Source organism: Arvicola amphibius, chromosome 10 (assembly GCF_903992535.2).
Source record: "Arvicola amphibius chromosome 10, mArvAmp1.2, whole genome shotgun sequence".
Lineage (NCBI taxonomy): Eukaryota > Metazoa > Chordata > Mammalia > Rodentia > Cricetidae > Arvicola > Arvicola amphibius.
Genome location: NC_052056.1, coordinates 124,288,510 through 124,303,249, shown reverse-complemented (window position 1 = coordinate 124,303,249; position 14,740 = coordinate 124,288,510). Strand labels below are relative to the sequence as shown.

Genomic DNA, 14,740 nt, shown 5'->3' with positions numbered 1-14,740 from the left:
ACACGCCTCTAGTCATTGTATTCATAAACCGGAGTTCTGATGGACATTTCTGTTTATTTAGAATGTGTCATGAGGTGTCTATTAAAATCTGCCATTGGGGAGACATATGAATTCAAAACTTGTCACCTCCTCATTCCCCACCTTAGGGAGGGGAGGGGCTCAAGGAGTCTGTACCATCCATCAAAACTACTCATGAGTCTGTCTCCTTATCTGGAAATGAGGAAGCTGTGTTCTGGGCCTAGCATCATGCCTGGTGTAGTGTAGGTGATTAGCAAATGTTTCTAGAATGGACTAGAATACAGCCTGTGCTGGGGGTTGTCCCACTGCCACAGCAAGAGTGCCTGCTCCTCCAGTGTATGCTAAATGCCCAGGCACACGCTGTTCACACATCGCTCCATCTGTACAGCTCACAGCTGTGTGAGGCAACAGGCACAAGCAAGTCACAATGTGGAAGTCAGTAGGGGCCCTTGGTGCCGGAGGCCAACTTCACAGCGTGTGTCCTTTTCCTGATGGCTCTCTGATGTTTTTCCACAGGGCCTGTGCCAGCAGTGAGACAGAAAGTGAAGCTGGAGACATCATGGAGCAGCAGTTGGAGGAGATGAACAAGCAGCTTAACTCGGTGACTGACCCCACGGGCTTCCTGAGGATGGTACGACACAATAACAACCTGCACAGGTATGGCCATTGCCATGAAACATGGGGTGCTACTAGCAACATGTCGCAGGGCCTGGAGCTCTGGTGATGTCAGATAGCTGTAGAGGCAAGCCTGGTTCTTTGTCTTGGCACTAATAGTTCAAACAGAGGTGGGGCAGGCTTTCTGCCATCCTTTTTTGATATGGTGGAGCCCAGGGATGTTCTGTTGCCATGCCAGCTCTGAGCTAACTCTCCAGCCTCAGGAAGAAGCTGAGTGGCTCTCACCTCTCTGCCAGCTTCTCACAGGCCTGCAACTCAGGAAGCTGAAAAGAGCCAAGAAGCCAGTGGAGCAGAAGTGAGCAATGACCCAGAATGAGCTTGTCCACATCAAGCCTTCCTGGCCCCAGTTCCCCGTCACTTCACAAATGGGTGGGTCATGGTGAAACTGCCACACCTGTGTGCTTAGGTTAGCCATATTTTATAGTGGTGTTTGTGGTGGCAGTACTGGTGGTGGTGGTTGCTGTAATGGTTGTGATGGTGGTAGTGCTTGTGTTGGTGTTGATAGTTTTGGTGGTAGTTTGTGGTAGTGTTTTTAGTGCTTGTGGTGGTAGCAGTGGTTGTGGTAGTGGTTCTGATGGTGGTAATGGTATTAGTGATGGTGGTGCTAGTGATAGTAGCAGTAGTGTTGATCTGGTGGTGGGGCGCTAGTGATCATGGTGGTGGTGATGATAGTGGTAATTGTACTGGCGGTGAATATACTGATCGTGGTGTTGGTGGTAGTAGTAGAAGTGGTTGAGGTGGTATCATAATTTATAGTTCCTGTCTTCAAGGACTTCAGGCTGCCTCAGGACTACAGGGGCACTGGACTGGGTGGGTGGCCCTGCTTGACAGCCCTACTGTGTGGCCACTGTTACCTTGTTTGCTGCAGCCTGGTTTCCTGTCATTGTGTTATCATGGAGACAAAAGTGTGTTTGCCTTCCCAGGGCCCAGAAACCTTGGGAAAAAAGCCAAAGTCTGGAGGGTGAAGCTGGTGCTACCTCTTCCTGTCCTTGCATGCAAGGCCCTCCTAGCCCTCTGTCATGCACGGAGGAGTGGGATTGCTCTAGACTTGTGATCTAGTACAGAGAGCCCACAACTTGACTTATGCCTCACTGGGGTGAAGTGGTGCTACACTGAGAAGTCAGCCTCCCCAGTCCTAACAGGGATAGACTCTAGCTCCCTTCCCCAGTCCTAACAGGGATAGACTCTAGCTCCCTTCCCCAGTCCTAACAGGGATAGACTCTAGCTCCCTTCCCCAGTCCTAACAGGGATAGACTCTAGCTCCCTTCCCCAGTCCTAACAGGGATAGACTCTAACTCCCTTCCCCAGTCCTAACAGGGATAGACTCTAGCTCCCTTCAGTGTAGCAATTAAAGACCTAGTTCGCAAATATGTCAATACATCAGTAGCTGGCTTTCAGACTCATGGACAGCATTGCAGAGATAGTGGCTTTCTTGCCACTAAAGTATGAGGCTGAGAGGCTTCTAAAAAATGTGGAGATGACTTTGAAAGGATTGGAAATGACTTGTATTTGGTGCAGTGCACCTGTGTCAGGTGCTAACCATAGTCACGTGCAGCCCTGTTCCTTTTCCTCCCATCACCATGCATCCTCATGTGAGAGCCACCAAAGGAAAGCATCACCCCCCAGCACTCCTATATTCAGGAGCTGCTGCCTAGGGGCTGGGATATGCCCACAGCCATTAATTTTGGAAAGAGGGTTTATGTCCGGAGTGGCTCAGAGACAGATCCTCGATATTACATGGTACTTGCTGATTCATTCAGAAAGCATGGTGCTCCCCAAAGGCAGGTATGTCCCTGGTGACCCAGTGGGAGGCAGTAGGCACTGGCACCTTGGTTTTCTGTCTCTCTGCACTAGGTCCCTTGACAAGGTCCAATCAGGATCAGACATCCCACTTCAAGGGGTGCCCAAAAGTTTGCCAACCTTCCATTCCCTTTTCTGACTGAGACCAATCCATGCCCCTTCCCTGTGGCTGTTCTCGGCAGCTGCTGGATCCAGGAACCTGGCTCGTAGGTAGGCATAGTAGTAACCACTCAGTACCCCCATCAGTCCTGACAGTGCTGGGATAGCACCCACCCATCCCGGACTCCACATGTGCCTGGGCAAGGCAGGAGAGATTGACTTTCTCTAGGTTCCTGGCTTCCCTCCAGGCAGTGTAGGAGTGATTAGATAGAGGTGGGAAATTAAGAAACAGCTATCAGAAGCTACTTGCAAAAAGACCCGCCAGGCAGTGACATGCTTATTCAGAAAAACAGGAGAGCACAGGCCTCCTAAATTCCAGCCGTGCTGCTTGTATTAAATGTGAAATCGCAGGCAGTGTTTTCTTCACTACTTTTTAATTCATGTTCTTGTCCAAAACATGCTAATCCCCAGATTAGGAGATGAGAGCAGGCAGAGGAGTAGGCTCAGCCCAGCAAGCCCTCACACTTCCTGTTTGATGCCCTGGCCTCATTTCGACCTCCCAGGCCTGAACCTGACAATAACCAGACTGCAGTGGAGGAAACTGAGAGCCAGAGAGCTTCCCAAGTCTCGCTCTTATGCCGCTTGTACACTCTGCATGCCACGCTTAGTAATCCCAGTCCCAGACAGGTAGGCTGCAGCAGTGCTTCCTGAGCTCTGTGGAGGGCAAGTGACAGGCACTTACATCACACTTTGGGACAGTAGCAAAATTAGTTAAAAAGCAGCAATGAAATAATTTTATGTTTGGGGTCACCACAACATGAGAAACTATGTTAAAGGGTCTCCGCATTAGGAAGGTTGAGAGCCCGCTACAGGCTGTGACCCACACCCCACTGGTCCCCGCTCTGAATGCCTCACCGCATGCTTCAGCACTCACGGTTCGTAGGAAACAGTGCTATGATGTAATCCTGGAAAGGGGCCTTGCTAGACAGCTGGGTCTCCCAACAGATTAGTGGCAAGATGGGGTTCGTCTCTCACCCCACCCTGAGGCAAGTGGGTGGCCTAACCTTAACTCAAGCTCTTTACTCTCTTGCAGGATGCTAGGAGAGTCAGAAGGTCAGTGTGGCACCTGCCATCTTTCCTACTCTCTCCCCTTCTCTCCATAGTCTGTCCCCTCTGCATGACCCACAAGATTCCTGGGCCTGTCTTAACTGCCTTCCCTAGAAGCCTTTTCCTGGCACTGGGACATGGCCAAATGAAGGTCATCACACACACACACACACACACACACACACACACACACAGCCTCTGCCCCTAGGCTGCCCTACCTGAGTACTCTCTTCCTCTCAAATCCCGGGATGCTTTCTGTAGTGGTCACTGTCTGCCCCTTGGTCTCTCATCCCCCAGGCTACGTACTCACTAAAGCCGGGTGTGGTCTAGGATTTCTTTTCTATCCCAAGGTACTGGTTACCTTGCTACTGTTGAACAGGTCTGACTCACTGATGGGAAGAGATGAGCAAGCAAGGAAGAAGGTATAGAAGGGTTCATTGGTCAGGATTAAAGCAAACATTCAGTCACCCACCACCACCCCAGCAAAGAGAAGACATCCATGAGCACCATGGAGTGCTTCCCTGATCTCTGCTGGCTCTTCTCATGGCTGTGAAGGGCACTGTTAACGTGGGAGGCCAGTCCTACCCTCTCCAACTGACCCTGGGGGAATGCTCTTCTGGCTTATTCTCAAACTAGCAGGCTTGCAAGAAAGACAACCTAGAGCCTCACAGCTAGACCCTGAGGAGCCAGCACAAAATCTGGCCTGTCAGATACAAAGTCTCCCAGACCCTACTCACCTTCCTCAGGGCATCGCCCTGGGCATGCATTCGCCTGCTTTTGCTTAGGCTCCTCCAGGGACTAAACAGGAGCCTTCTGGGCCCATGGAGTACCTCTGCCCAACAGGTCTCTGAGAGGTCCTTGGGCTTGCGTGGGGATGCAGGGGCCCTGGCAAGGGCTGACCATGTTGCTGTCATGATGGGTAGGTGCCATGGCTGCCGCACAGGCCTCTCTATACCCAAGCACCAGCAAGCTTGATGGCCCCTGTCCTGTCCCTTGAATGGCATCAGCAGGAAGAATCAACCAAGTTTCAGGCATAGTACAGAGAACAGATGGAGGAGCAGAGGCCAGGTCCATTGCCATTTTGAGTTTCTGCGGAAGGTGGTAGGTTCTGTTGGGTAGTGGTGTATGCCAGGTGGGAGCGGGCTACTGCAGAGGTACCCTAGAAAGTCTGGAGAGGGGAGGGGTGGAGGCAGAGCCGCTTATAAGGAAAGCCATCCAGCTGTCTGAAAGAGCTCCAACCAAGGTGGGAAAGCCTGAGGAAGGAGCTGGTGCTGAGGGGACCCCCTTCTGTGAGCCCAGCCTGGAGGAAGGCCTAGAGCTAACAGCCCAGTTCCAGCCCAGGCAATCATTGACCACTCCCTCCCCACAGGGAGAGTCACACCCAGCAGTCTGTGCCCCCCCTTCCCCATTGTTCTACAGCAGTGCTTTGAACAATACAGCCTGGGTTGAGTCTGCTCTGTCTCCTCCCTGCGCAAGGCAGACTGCTGTGCTGTGCAATCCTCTAGCAGTAGATTAATAGACATCATCTGAGAAGCTAGCTAATAAAGACTACAGCCTGAGAAAACCCTCTGCCTAGAGCCCAGCTGTCATTTACCCCCTGGACAGAATGGATGACAAGACAGTGATTCAGCGCCACCTTCTGGACCCCCGTGACAGTGCGAGTCTGGTGCCACAGCATACAAAGCTTTACCCCGGCCACTGAAATTCTGTGCCTCGCCTGCAAAGGAAGAGCAAACAGCCTCGTCACAGGCCCAGGGCAGCTGCCCATGCTATAGAACCTGCCAAGATGAGAGAAGGGGACAGGACCCTGGGGACATGTATGAAGTGGCTTTCTTGTAGAGCCAGAAGGCAGCCATGCAAGCACTCTGCTAGAGCATCTCTTCAGAGGACAGTGTGCACACCTCACCTCCAGGAGAGATCTGCTCTTCTCTTCCACGTATCCCTGGATATGGAGTGTCACTCCGGGGTCATCTGCACAACACTGACAGCAAAGCCGCAGCACACCCTGTCACTTGTAATTGCATTTCTTGAGTGACAGGCCTCTGTACTTCCAGGAGCAGTGCTGCCGTGTCCCTGGAAATAGGTGAAGTGGGACAGTAAAGACCTGAGGGAGGGAGGGCACAGGGGAGCCACAGCCAAGGAGGCATACATGGGTCCTTCTGGCTTGCTCTCAGGCAGCAACTAAGTAGCTGTCACAACTAGCAGGCAGAATACTTGCTGCTGCCTGATGCTATGTCTAGCGTCTGCCACAGTCCCTGCCAGTGCAAGTCCTGCAGCATACACTACAGCATACCATACACTGCAGAGCTCAGCAGTTCCACGGAAAGTGCTAGCCACCAGTTAGCCATGTTGAGGCCACATGAGCCAGGTTGACTGGCAGATTTTTGTGACCTCCTCTCCATTTACCTGCATGTTTAGTGTTCTTTAGGTCCCCAGAGACTGTGACTGTGCCTGGCAGGCAGCCAGTACTTAAACACGTTTTCTGAATGAATCAGTTAGCAACTGTCCTTGCCATCCTTTGAGAGTATGACTCCTGGGGCTCTGGGGGTTGAAGGTGCCTCTGTGTTAGTGAACCTCAAGTAGCTGCACAAGATGCCCCTCTACAAGCACTTTTCCAATTGGCAGGCTCTCAGGGCACCCCTGTGACGCAGAGGCAGGGTCTGGTTGGGTTGGATCCTTGCCGTGGGTTGCAAGTTCACTGATGCAAATGTTATTTTCCTTGCTGGCTGCACTGACCCTCCTGGTCCTTGTGCTTGACAGCACAATTGTTCCATACAGGACCAGCACTCTGGGATTATGTAGCTGACAGCACAGAGATGGATGCTGTTGGGTACAGAACTCAGGGTTGTATGACAATAACCTGCAAGGGACGAGTGTGAGGTGGAGTTGGCAGGCATGCTGTGAGGCCCAGCAGGCAACCAGAGTGATGGAGGGTGAGCCTGATTCCTACCTTCATCCTCTCTCCCCAGGAGCTGCCAGAGCATGACAAGCTTGTTCAGTGGTACCGTGTCGCCCAGCAAGGATGGGACTTCCTCTCTCCCTAGGAGGCAGAACTCATTGGCCAAGCCACCACTCCGTGCCCTGTATGATCTGCTCATCGCACCCATGGAAGGGGTAAGTGCCTCCTGGGGCATGAAGCTCCTTGATATCAGAATATATTATTTACTGGTCAATGCCGATGCATGTCCCCCTAGAGTACTCAATGGACATGGACACACATTCTTGACTGGCTGCTCATAGCCAAGGTCCTGAGCATCAAGTTGGCAGGTCTGAGTTTGCACTTAGCTCTGCTCTATGCAAGCTGAATGCATTCAGCCTCAGTGCCCTCATGTGTTCCTTATCTGGTCTAGAGGCCATGAGACTCAGAGCAGTGTGAATGTCTCCTACCCTGACTTAATCCTAGATATTCATCCTGATGACCTAAACCAGTCCCTTGCTCTTCCCTGTCTCAAACAGAACCAGTGCCCAGTTTTAAAGACACCACACAGACCACCTTGCTCTCTGGCTGGCATGTACAAGCCACCCTGAGCTTGGCATACCCTTCTTAATTCAGACAATGCTCTTTGATGGAACAGGGACCTTGGTGGATTTGAAAGTTTAGGGGCCCTATTGCAGGCAGGGCCACCACAGCCAGTGGGTCTGTCTAGAGGCAAGAACACCCCTCAGCAGCTCTCTTTGCACCAGTATCTGCAGAGGCACTGTGTATCCCAAGGCCACAGCTTGTGTATGATTCTTCCATCCCCAGGGCCCCTCCCTGGCTGTCCAGCAATGTTTCAACTAGTCTACCAGTTGTGGGGTGGCTGTCCTGCTTGCGGGTGCCCTGTGGTCTCTGCCCTTTCCTAATAAGTGACCCTGGCCACAACACTTGATATCTTTTCTCTGTAAGAAGTGAGGACCATCTGCAGTGCATGTCTGGTTAGCACAGGGATAAAAGGGAACGTACTCAAAAGCATTGGGGCTGCAGCCAGGGAAACAGCTATGTCCAGACTCCTCCCTCAAGATCCCATCAGCCTTTCCCAACTGCAGCTTTCTGGATTCGATTATTTCTGGTAAGGCTTTGGCTTTGCTGATTTGGGAAGCTTTGTGTTTCTCTCCTGCCTTCTACTGCCACCAGAAGTCCTTTATAATCCTGCTTCCCCACTCCCCATTCTTCACTTGCTTGAGCCTCCGCAATCCTTTGCTCCTGCTGTTTGTCTTGTATTTCTGCTCCAGCATGCTGAGTTGTTGGTTGGGGAGCAGGGGGAAGATGACTGTGATGTGATCTCTACCTGGCAGGCTCCATCCCAAAGACCTGTTCTGTCCTCAGCACAGCAACATGGCCATCCCAGGACTTGGCTCTTGCCTGCTTCTCCCTTGTGACTCAATTCCCATTCCCCAGTCAAGGCCAGGCCCATCCCTCAGCAGCTGGTGTGAGGCCTAGTGCATCTGGGCACTAGGGAGAGTTCACAGAGCTGTTTGTAGTCAGAGGCACATTTGCATTTGGTGTGATACAGCACAGCACAGAAAGCAGAAGACCAAGGGAGAAGCCAGGTAGTGGCTTTTATGTGGCAAAATGGGGACTTTTCAAGAGCTAGAAGCAGACAGTCTCTCAGCACCATAGCCACACAAGCCAGGTTTCCTGGCACATGCCTGCCAGGACCTACAGTTGGACCATTGCTGAGGCAGCTCCCGGTGGAGGTACTGCTCATCCTAAGAAACCACCACTTGCTGATGAGTCCAAGCAGAGCTGGGTACTATGGAATCAGCAAAGAAAATTGGGGGCAGGAGGCGCCCAGCTCCCACCTGCGGGGACATTCCAGCACCATGGCTACCAGAGGGGACTCTCCAAGTACCTGGAGCCCAGGAAGTGCTTCAGACAGTCCCTCTCCCACAGATCTTCCTCTGTGGGCTCTTGAGTGAGAGTGTGCTAAGTCTGCACACCTTCATGTCCCTGCAGAGGTGCAAGAAGGGTAGCCTCAGCTCTAAACAGGCAGAACAGCCAGCATCTAGCACCTTCCCAGTGCTGACCACCTGATACCTGCCCAGACTGGTCCACTGCAGATGAGAGACAAATGTCTATGCCCACATGTCATGATTCAGAGCATCGCTGACTCTAAAAAGATTCCTTTGTAGGTCAGGGGTCTAACACAATGGTTGAGCTCTGCTGCTTCAAATAAGGCATCCGGTGAAAGCCCTGAAATAAACTGTGAGGTGGGTAACCCTTGCTAAGCAGACCGGCCCCGGCGAGGGCCTGTCCTGCAGTTCCAGCACTCAGGACACCGCGGCAGGACGGTGTGAGCCCGGAGTTCTCAGTCACTATGAGCAGCGTGGCAAAACTCTGATCAATGTGCATTTTAAAAACAAAAGAGTCCACTGTGTTTTATGAAAAGCACTTCTGATCTGGGCGGTGGTGGTGCATGCCTTTAATCCCAGCACTCAGGACGCAGAAGTAGGTGAATCTCTGTGAGTTCGAGGCCTGTCTGGTCTACAAGAGCTAGTTCCAGGACAGGCTCTAAAGCTACAGAGAAACACTGTCTCGAAAAACCGAGAGAGATAGAAAAAGAGAGGGAGGAAGAGAGGGAGGGAGGGAGGGAGGGAGGGAGGGAGGGAGGGAGGAAGGGAGGGAAGGAGAGAGGGAGGGAGGGAAGAAAGCACTCTGAGTATCTGGGACCCACATTTGTGCCATTACAGCTATGCATTTAGCACATATTTAGACACACCAGGTACTTGCTGCTCTGAGTCGAGACAACCTAGTAGCCAGGCCAAAAGTGGCATGTCAGCTGGGGGGACCCATCAATTCAAGGAGCTCCCTCCTTCATAGCTGCCCTATAGCAGATGGCCCACAAGAACCCCATGTCCTCCCGTAAACATGCCACACCTCTCTGGAGACCACCAGAGAGCAATATGACACTGCCAGCTTCCAGAAACAGCCCATCCCCCACATTTGAACAGAAACCGCAGATCAGGCCTGCAGCCTGGTGACTAGGAATCACGGACACATGGAGCCTGACGACTGGCCTCTTCATGTGGAGCATGTAATTATTTGAACACCTGCCTTCCTTCAGCGTGGCCCTGTTGCTAGGGCACTAGGCCCAACAATATGGAAAGTGGGACAGAATAGTCTACTGTGGGGCACATCAGCGTTTGATTGAGCACATTTCCTGGCAAGTGCACTGTCCTATCAGGATGGACAACTGTGTCACTGTCTTCTGGGAGGCATCAGCGAATGCTAAGTCAGATCCTGTCTAATGTCACCAGGGAGCAGTAGGAAGTGTCTGGAGTGAAAGGCTGGCAGGAGTGGGAGTGGGGTGCCCACCGCATATTTAATCAGTGGAGTTAAGGGCACCTATCTGGTCTGACTGTTTGGCTGTGAGAAGACAAGGGAACCAGGTGTAGCCAGTGACTTGCAGTCTGGTCCTGCACCTACATTGCAGCAAGCATCACCTAGTGCCAGGTACTGTGGTCACTAGCAAGCTGGCAGCAGGGCATTCTCCAGGTTGGCAGAGTCACTCTGTGGAGGCCCAGACTTAAGAACCTTTTGGACCCTCAGACTTTGGGCTTGCTTTAGTTATAACTTGTCACCCTCATCTTTTTATTCCTTTGCTTTAACTCTGCTTGGGGTAAAATTTGAAGCTGGATGTAAAAACAGAGGCCATTTACATAACTTAGCTGCACAGCTGTCTGCAAAGGTCAGAGGGAAATGCATACTGGAAAAATGACTTGTGGTCAGAACCACAGGCTGTTCCAGCACATCTGAATCACTGTGGATAGCTGCATGCTATACTCACACTTGAGCTCACGTGCTGTGGCCTGCACTACTGCAGTTCCCTTTGCTTCCTGGGTGCGGGCAGGTGGAGCACCGCCATGCAGAGCCACCCACCCTGTCTTGCTGTTCCCCTTTAGTCTTGGTCTGTGTTCGGGAAATGCTCTTCCTTCCTGATCATGGGCTCCATCATGTAGTCAGGTCAGGAGGTAAAGGCCGACCCCAGGCGAACGGGAGGTAGTGGGAAGGGGCTAGCTAGGAGCGAGATTAACCATTAGGATGAGGGAGCCCTCCTGTCTAATGGGACAATGTCCTAGGAGACTCCAACAGCAGTATTAGGATATGAGGCTCGAGAATATCTCCAATCCCATGGCTCACCTGAGGTCACTGGTTTCTCCTTTCCTCTGAATGTATTGTTGTGTCTGTCTCCAGGTGGGCTTGACTCATGACAGGCTATTCCCAAGTCGTTCTCAGTCATACGATGCACACTAGGCCTTCACTGCCAAGTCCGTGCCCTCTGCTCACAAACAGTCTTGTGCTCTCACTTCAGTGGCTTCATTTGCCAGGCCTTTCTGGCTCTTTCTAGCTTCCAGTACAGGGCCTGGCCTGTCACCCATGCTGGCACTGCTATGCTATGCTTCAGAGTCTTACTTGGCAATGGCTTCTTATACACAACTTTCTTTTCTGCATGCGCACACACTGTAAGTGCAGGCCTGTGTCCTCCATTACCTGGCCGTTCATGGTATACAGTGGGCACGGGATGTGCTAAGGCTTCTAGGGAGGGAACTCCCAACAGCATCACTGTCCAGGAAACATGGCTGCTGTCTTTGTGCTTGTGGCCCAGGTCCTATGGCATGGGTGGAGTTAGCAGAGCCACTGAGCTCTGGCTTGGGATTTGAGTGCATGAGGCCTAGATGCCAGCAGCCCTACTGTCTCTGCGAGCACACACTCATTCCCTGGGCCACGCAGCAGCTCATTTAGCTCCTCTTAGGAAATGGTTCAGGAAGCAGACAAGAAGTAACTCAGTGGTTTCAATTTCCTGCCTTCTCTCGATTTAGCCAGATTATGAAAGGAAACAAGCCCTTGTTGATTTAGAGGCTACTTGTTCATTTCTGATTTGTAGCCGGAGGCTGTTCGTTCATTCCCAGTAGCTCAAAACCGAAATAATCACACAGAAATCTGTATTAATTGCAATTCTGTTTGGCCAATAGCTTAAGCATATTTCTGGTTAACTCATATATCTTAAATCAGCCCATTAATCTGCATATTGCCGCGTGGCTATGGCTTACCAGCAAAGTTCCTGTAGGCTCCAGTGGCGGCATCTGTCTCCTGTAGGCAGCTACGTGGCTTCTCTATCTCTTTTAGCCTGGCTCTACTCTGTTAAACCATTGGCCGAAAGCAGCTTCTTTATTAACCAGTGTTATTCACAGCATAGAGAGGGGAATCCCACATCAAGGCCTCGGTTTTGTAGAGCCTGAACTTCCCACTAGGCACATGCCACTTTGGGTTAGCGAGCACTTCTGTCCCCTGGCAGCAGGCAGCTGGGTCAGAAGAGCACATTCACTCCTGAGGGTACAGCCTGTCAACCTCACCAAGTCAGACTGAGGCAGGCAGAGTGCTGGACCAAGGAGACAGGCATCGGCAGAAGACCTGCCCCGCTGCAGCAGCTTCCACTCCATTTTGGCTTGTTCCCAGGCTCCTCCTCCTCACTTCCCCCCCATGCTTCTCAACTGCAGAGTCTTGCTCTGTAGTGCAGGCTAACCTTGAACTCACGACAGTCCTCCTGTCTTACCCTTCCAGAGTATCAGGGTTATGGGTGTGCATCACCACGCCTAGGAGCTTGGTCATCTTCACAGCTGCCTTTTCTCTTTGAGTCACAGCCTCACTTTTTCATTGGGGTCCTTTTGGAAAGGCCACCTCTGTGGAAAATGGGCAGGTGTCTTCATGCTGTGGCTTGCACACAGACCTCCCCAGGTCCTCGCCCTAAGTTCTGTCAGGAGGGATGCTGCCTCTCTGACCCCTTCTCATCCCTGGAGGCCATAAATAGAAACAGCACCTTAAGAGCCCCGCCCTGGGGAGCTGCATTGACACCTAAATATCACTAAATTTCCTGGGCTACTGGTACCCTGACCCCAAGTCTTCCATCCTGGCTCTAAGTGTCTAGCCTTGTACTCATCAAAATGGGGGACTCACCAGACTCGTGGAGTCCTTGCTGCTAAGGAGGGTCATTGCGTGTACTCCTCAGTCCTGGCACCACCACAGCCTCCCCACTCTATTCTTGGGGATGCCTCTAGGACAGCTCCCTCTGCGTTCAGTCTATGCTTCCAAGGCAAACGCCTGGATCTATGACAGTTGCTGTTTCTCTGGGTGTCATTCCCCTTTAGGCTGGTGACTCTCATCTCTCACCTCAGGTCACCGGCAGACCTTGACAGACTGTCCCCTAACTGCCCTCTGAGACAGGCACACTTATTAACACGTCTACAGGGTAGCATCTGTAATACCCACAGCCTACAAACCTGCCCTGACAGTTGACCAAAGTGACCTTGGGTCATGAACTGCCCACCCTGAGTCAGCCCTTGTGCTTACTCCGCAGGGCCTGATGCACTCAAGTGGCCCCGTGGGCCGGCACCGGCAGCTGGTCCTGGTTCTGGAGGGGGAGCTCTACCTTGTCCCCTTTGCTCTCCTGAAGGGCAGTGCCTCCAACGAGTACCTATACGAGCGCTTCACCCTCATTGCCGTGCCTGCTCTTCGCTCGCTTGGTACACACTCCAAGGTAATAAGCTGCCCAACTCTGGGGCCATCTGCCTGTCCGTCTACCCACTCCCACCCCCGCCTTTGTATCCTGAAAAAAGGGTGAGATTAGCAACCAGGCCCAGGACACAATTCATATGGGATAGTTTCTGCCTCAGTGGTTTTAAAGATCTTAATTTTTAGTTTGTTGTTAAATTCTAACTTTCTTAAGTCAGAATCAGTTCAGGGAGAAGGAAAGAGATTCTGAAGTCTCATTGGCTGACTCCAGGTCCCAGATGGGATATGAGCTGGTATCCTCAATATTGCCTGGCTCACACAGCACAGTAGGCAATTGGGTGATGCCAGCTTCCAGAAGCCTTCACTCTGCTGGCAACAGGGAACTGTCCTGGTGTCCGATGGAGCAGGTGGCACTGGGTCACGAAGATGCTGAAAACTTAGGGTGAATGATGTTATCAAGGACACCAGATGCCCTGTTGACAGTGCTGTTTCCTTCCCTTGTAGTGTCACCTGAGGAAGACCCCACCCACATATTCCAGCTCCACTGCGATGGCAGCAGTCATAGGCAACCCCAAGCTCCCATCAGCAGTAATGGACAGATGGCTGTGGGGTCCAATGCCTTCTGCAGAGGAGGAAGCATACATGGTATCAGAGCTTCTGGGCTGTCAGCCCCTTGTGGGCAGTATGGCCACCAAGGAGAGGGTCATGAGCGCACTGACCCAGGCTGAGTGTGTCCACTTTGCTACCCATGTCTCTTGGAAACTGTCGGCCTTAGTCCTCACACCCAACGTGGAGGGCAACCCTCCCGGCAGCAAGAGCTCCTTCGGTCACCCCTACACGATCCCCGAGTCACTGCGGGTGCAGGATGACGCAAGCGATGGAGAAAGCATCTCAGACTGCCCACCGCTGCGGGAGCTGCTCCTCACTGCTGCTGACCTCCTGGACCTGCGGCTATCTGTGAAGCTGGTGGTGCTCAGCTCTTCCCAGGAGGCCAATAGCCGAGTCACAGCAGATGGCTTGGTGGCACTGACACGGGCCTTCCTCGCTGCTGGTGCACAGTGTGTCCTGGTGGCTCTGTGGCCAGTACCAGTAGCAGCTTCTAAGATGTTTATTCATGCCTTCTACTCATCCCTGCTGAATGGCCTAAAGGCCAGTGCCTCCCTAGGTGAGGCCATGAAGGCAGTGCAAAGCAGCAAGGCCTTCTCACACCCCTCCAACTGGGCAGGTAGGCAGCTGAAACCTGTCGGTGGGCCCTGGGTGGTCCTCCCGGTCTCATTCTGCAGTTGGGAGAGGGCAGGACGCGGGCTCTGAGTGCCAAAGCCCTCCTACTCAGCACCTGGAGGCACCATCACCACCCTCAGAGTGAATGCACAGCTCTCGGGGTTAATGGACAGTGGGAATCTGTCATAGTGACACCTGATTTTAAAACCCTGTGACCCTTGATGTGGTCTCTGGAAGATGTAGACAGGGCTGCGTACTATGTAGAGCTCAGCAGCCCTTCTGCAGTTCCGTGTCCCTGGCAGGTATTGTGGCTCCCTCAGGGTAGCCCTT

At 52.4% G+C, this 14,740-nt stretch overlaps 1 protein-coding gene across 2 annotated transcripts in view; it reads left to right on the top strand.

Moving 5' to 3' along the window:
* Positions 1-14,740, top strand: part of Ttc28 (tetratricopeptide repeat domain 28) — a 489,585-nt gene that overhangs the window by 462,859 nt on the left and 11,986 nt on the right. For both annotated transcript variants that reach the window (XM_042055899.1, XM_038345627.1), the window contains exons 13-16: positions 535-675; positions 6,669-6,813; positions 13,035-13,214; positions 13,694-14,414. In XM_042055899.1, coding sequence (XP_041911833.1) covers positions 535-675; positions 6,669-6,813; positions 13,035-13,214; positions 13,694-14,414 — 1,187 coding nt within the window. The remainder of the gene's footprint in view (positions 1-534; positions 676-6,668; positions 6,814-13,034; positions 13,215-13,693; positions 14,415-14,740) is intronic.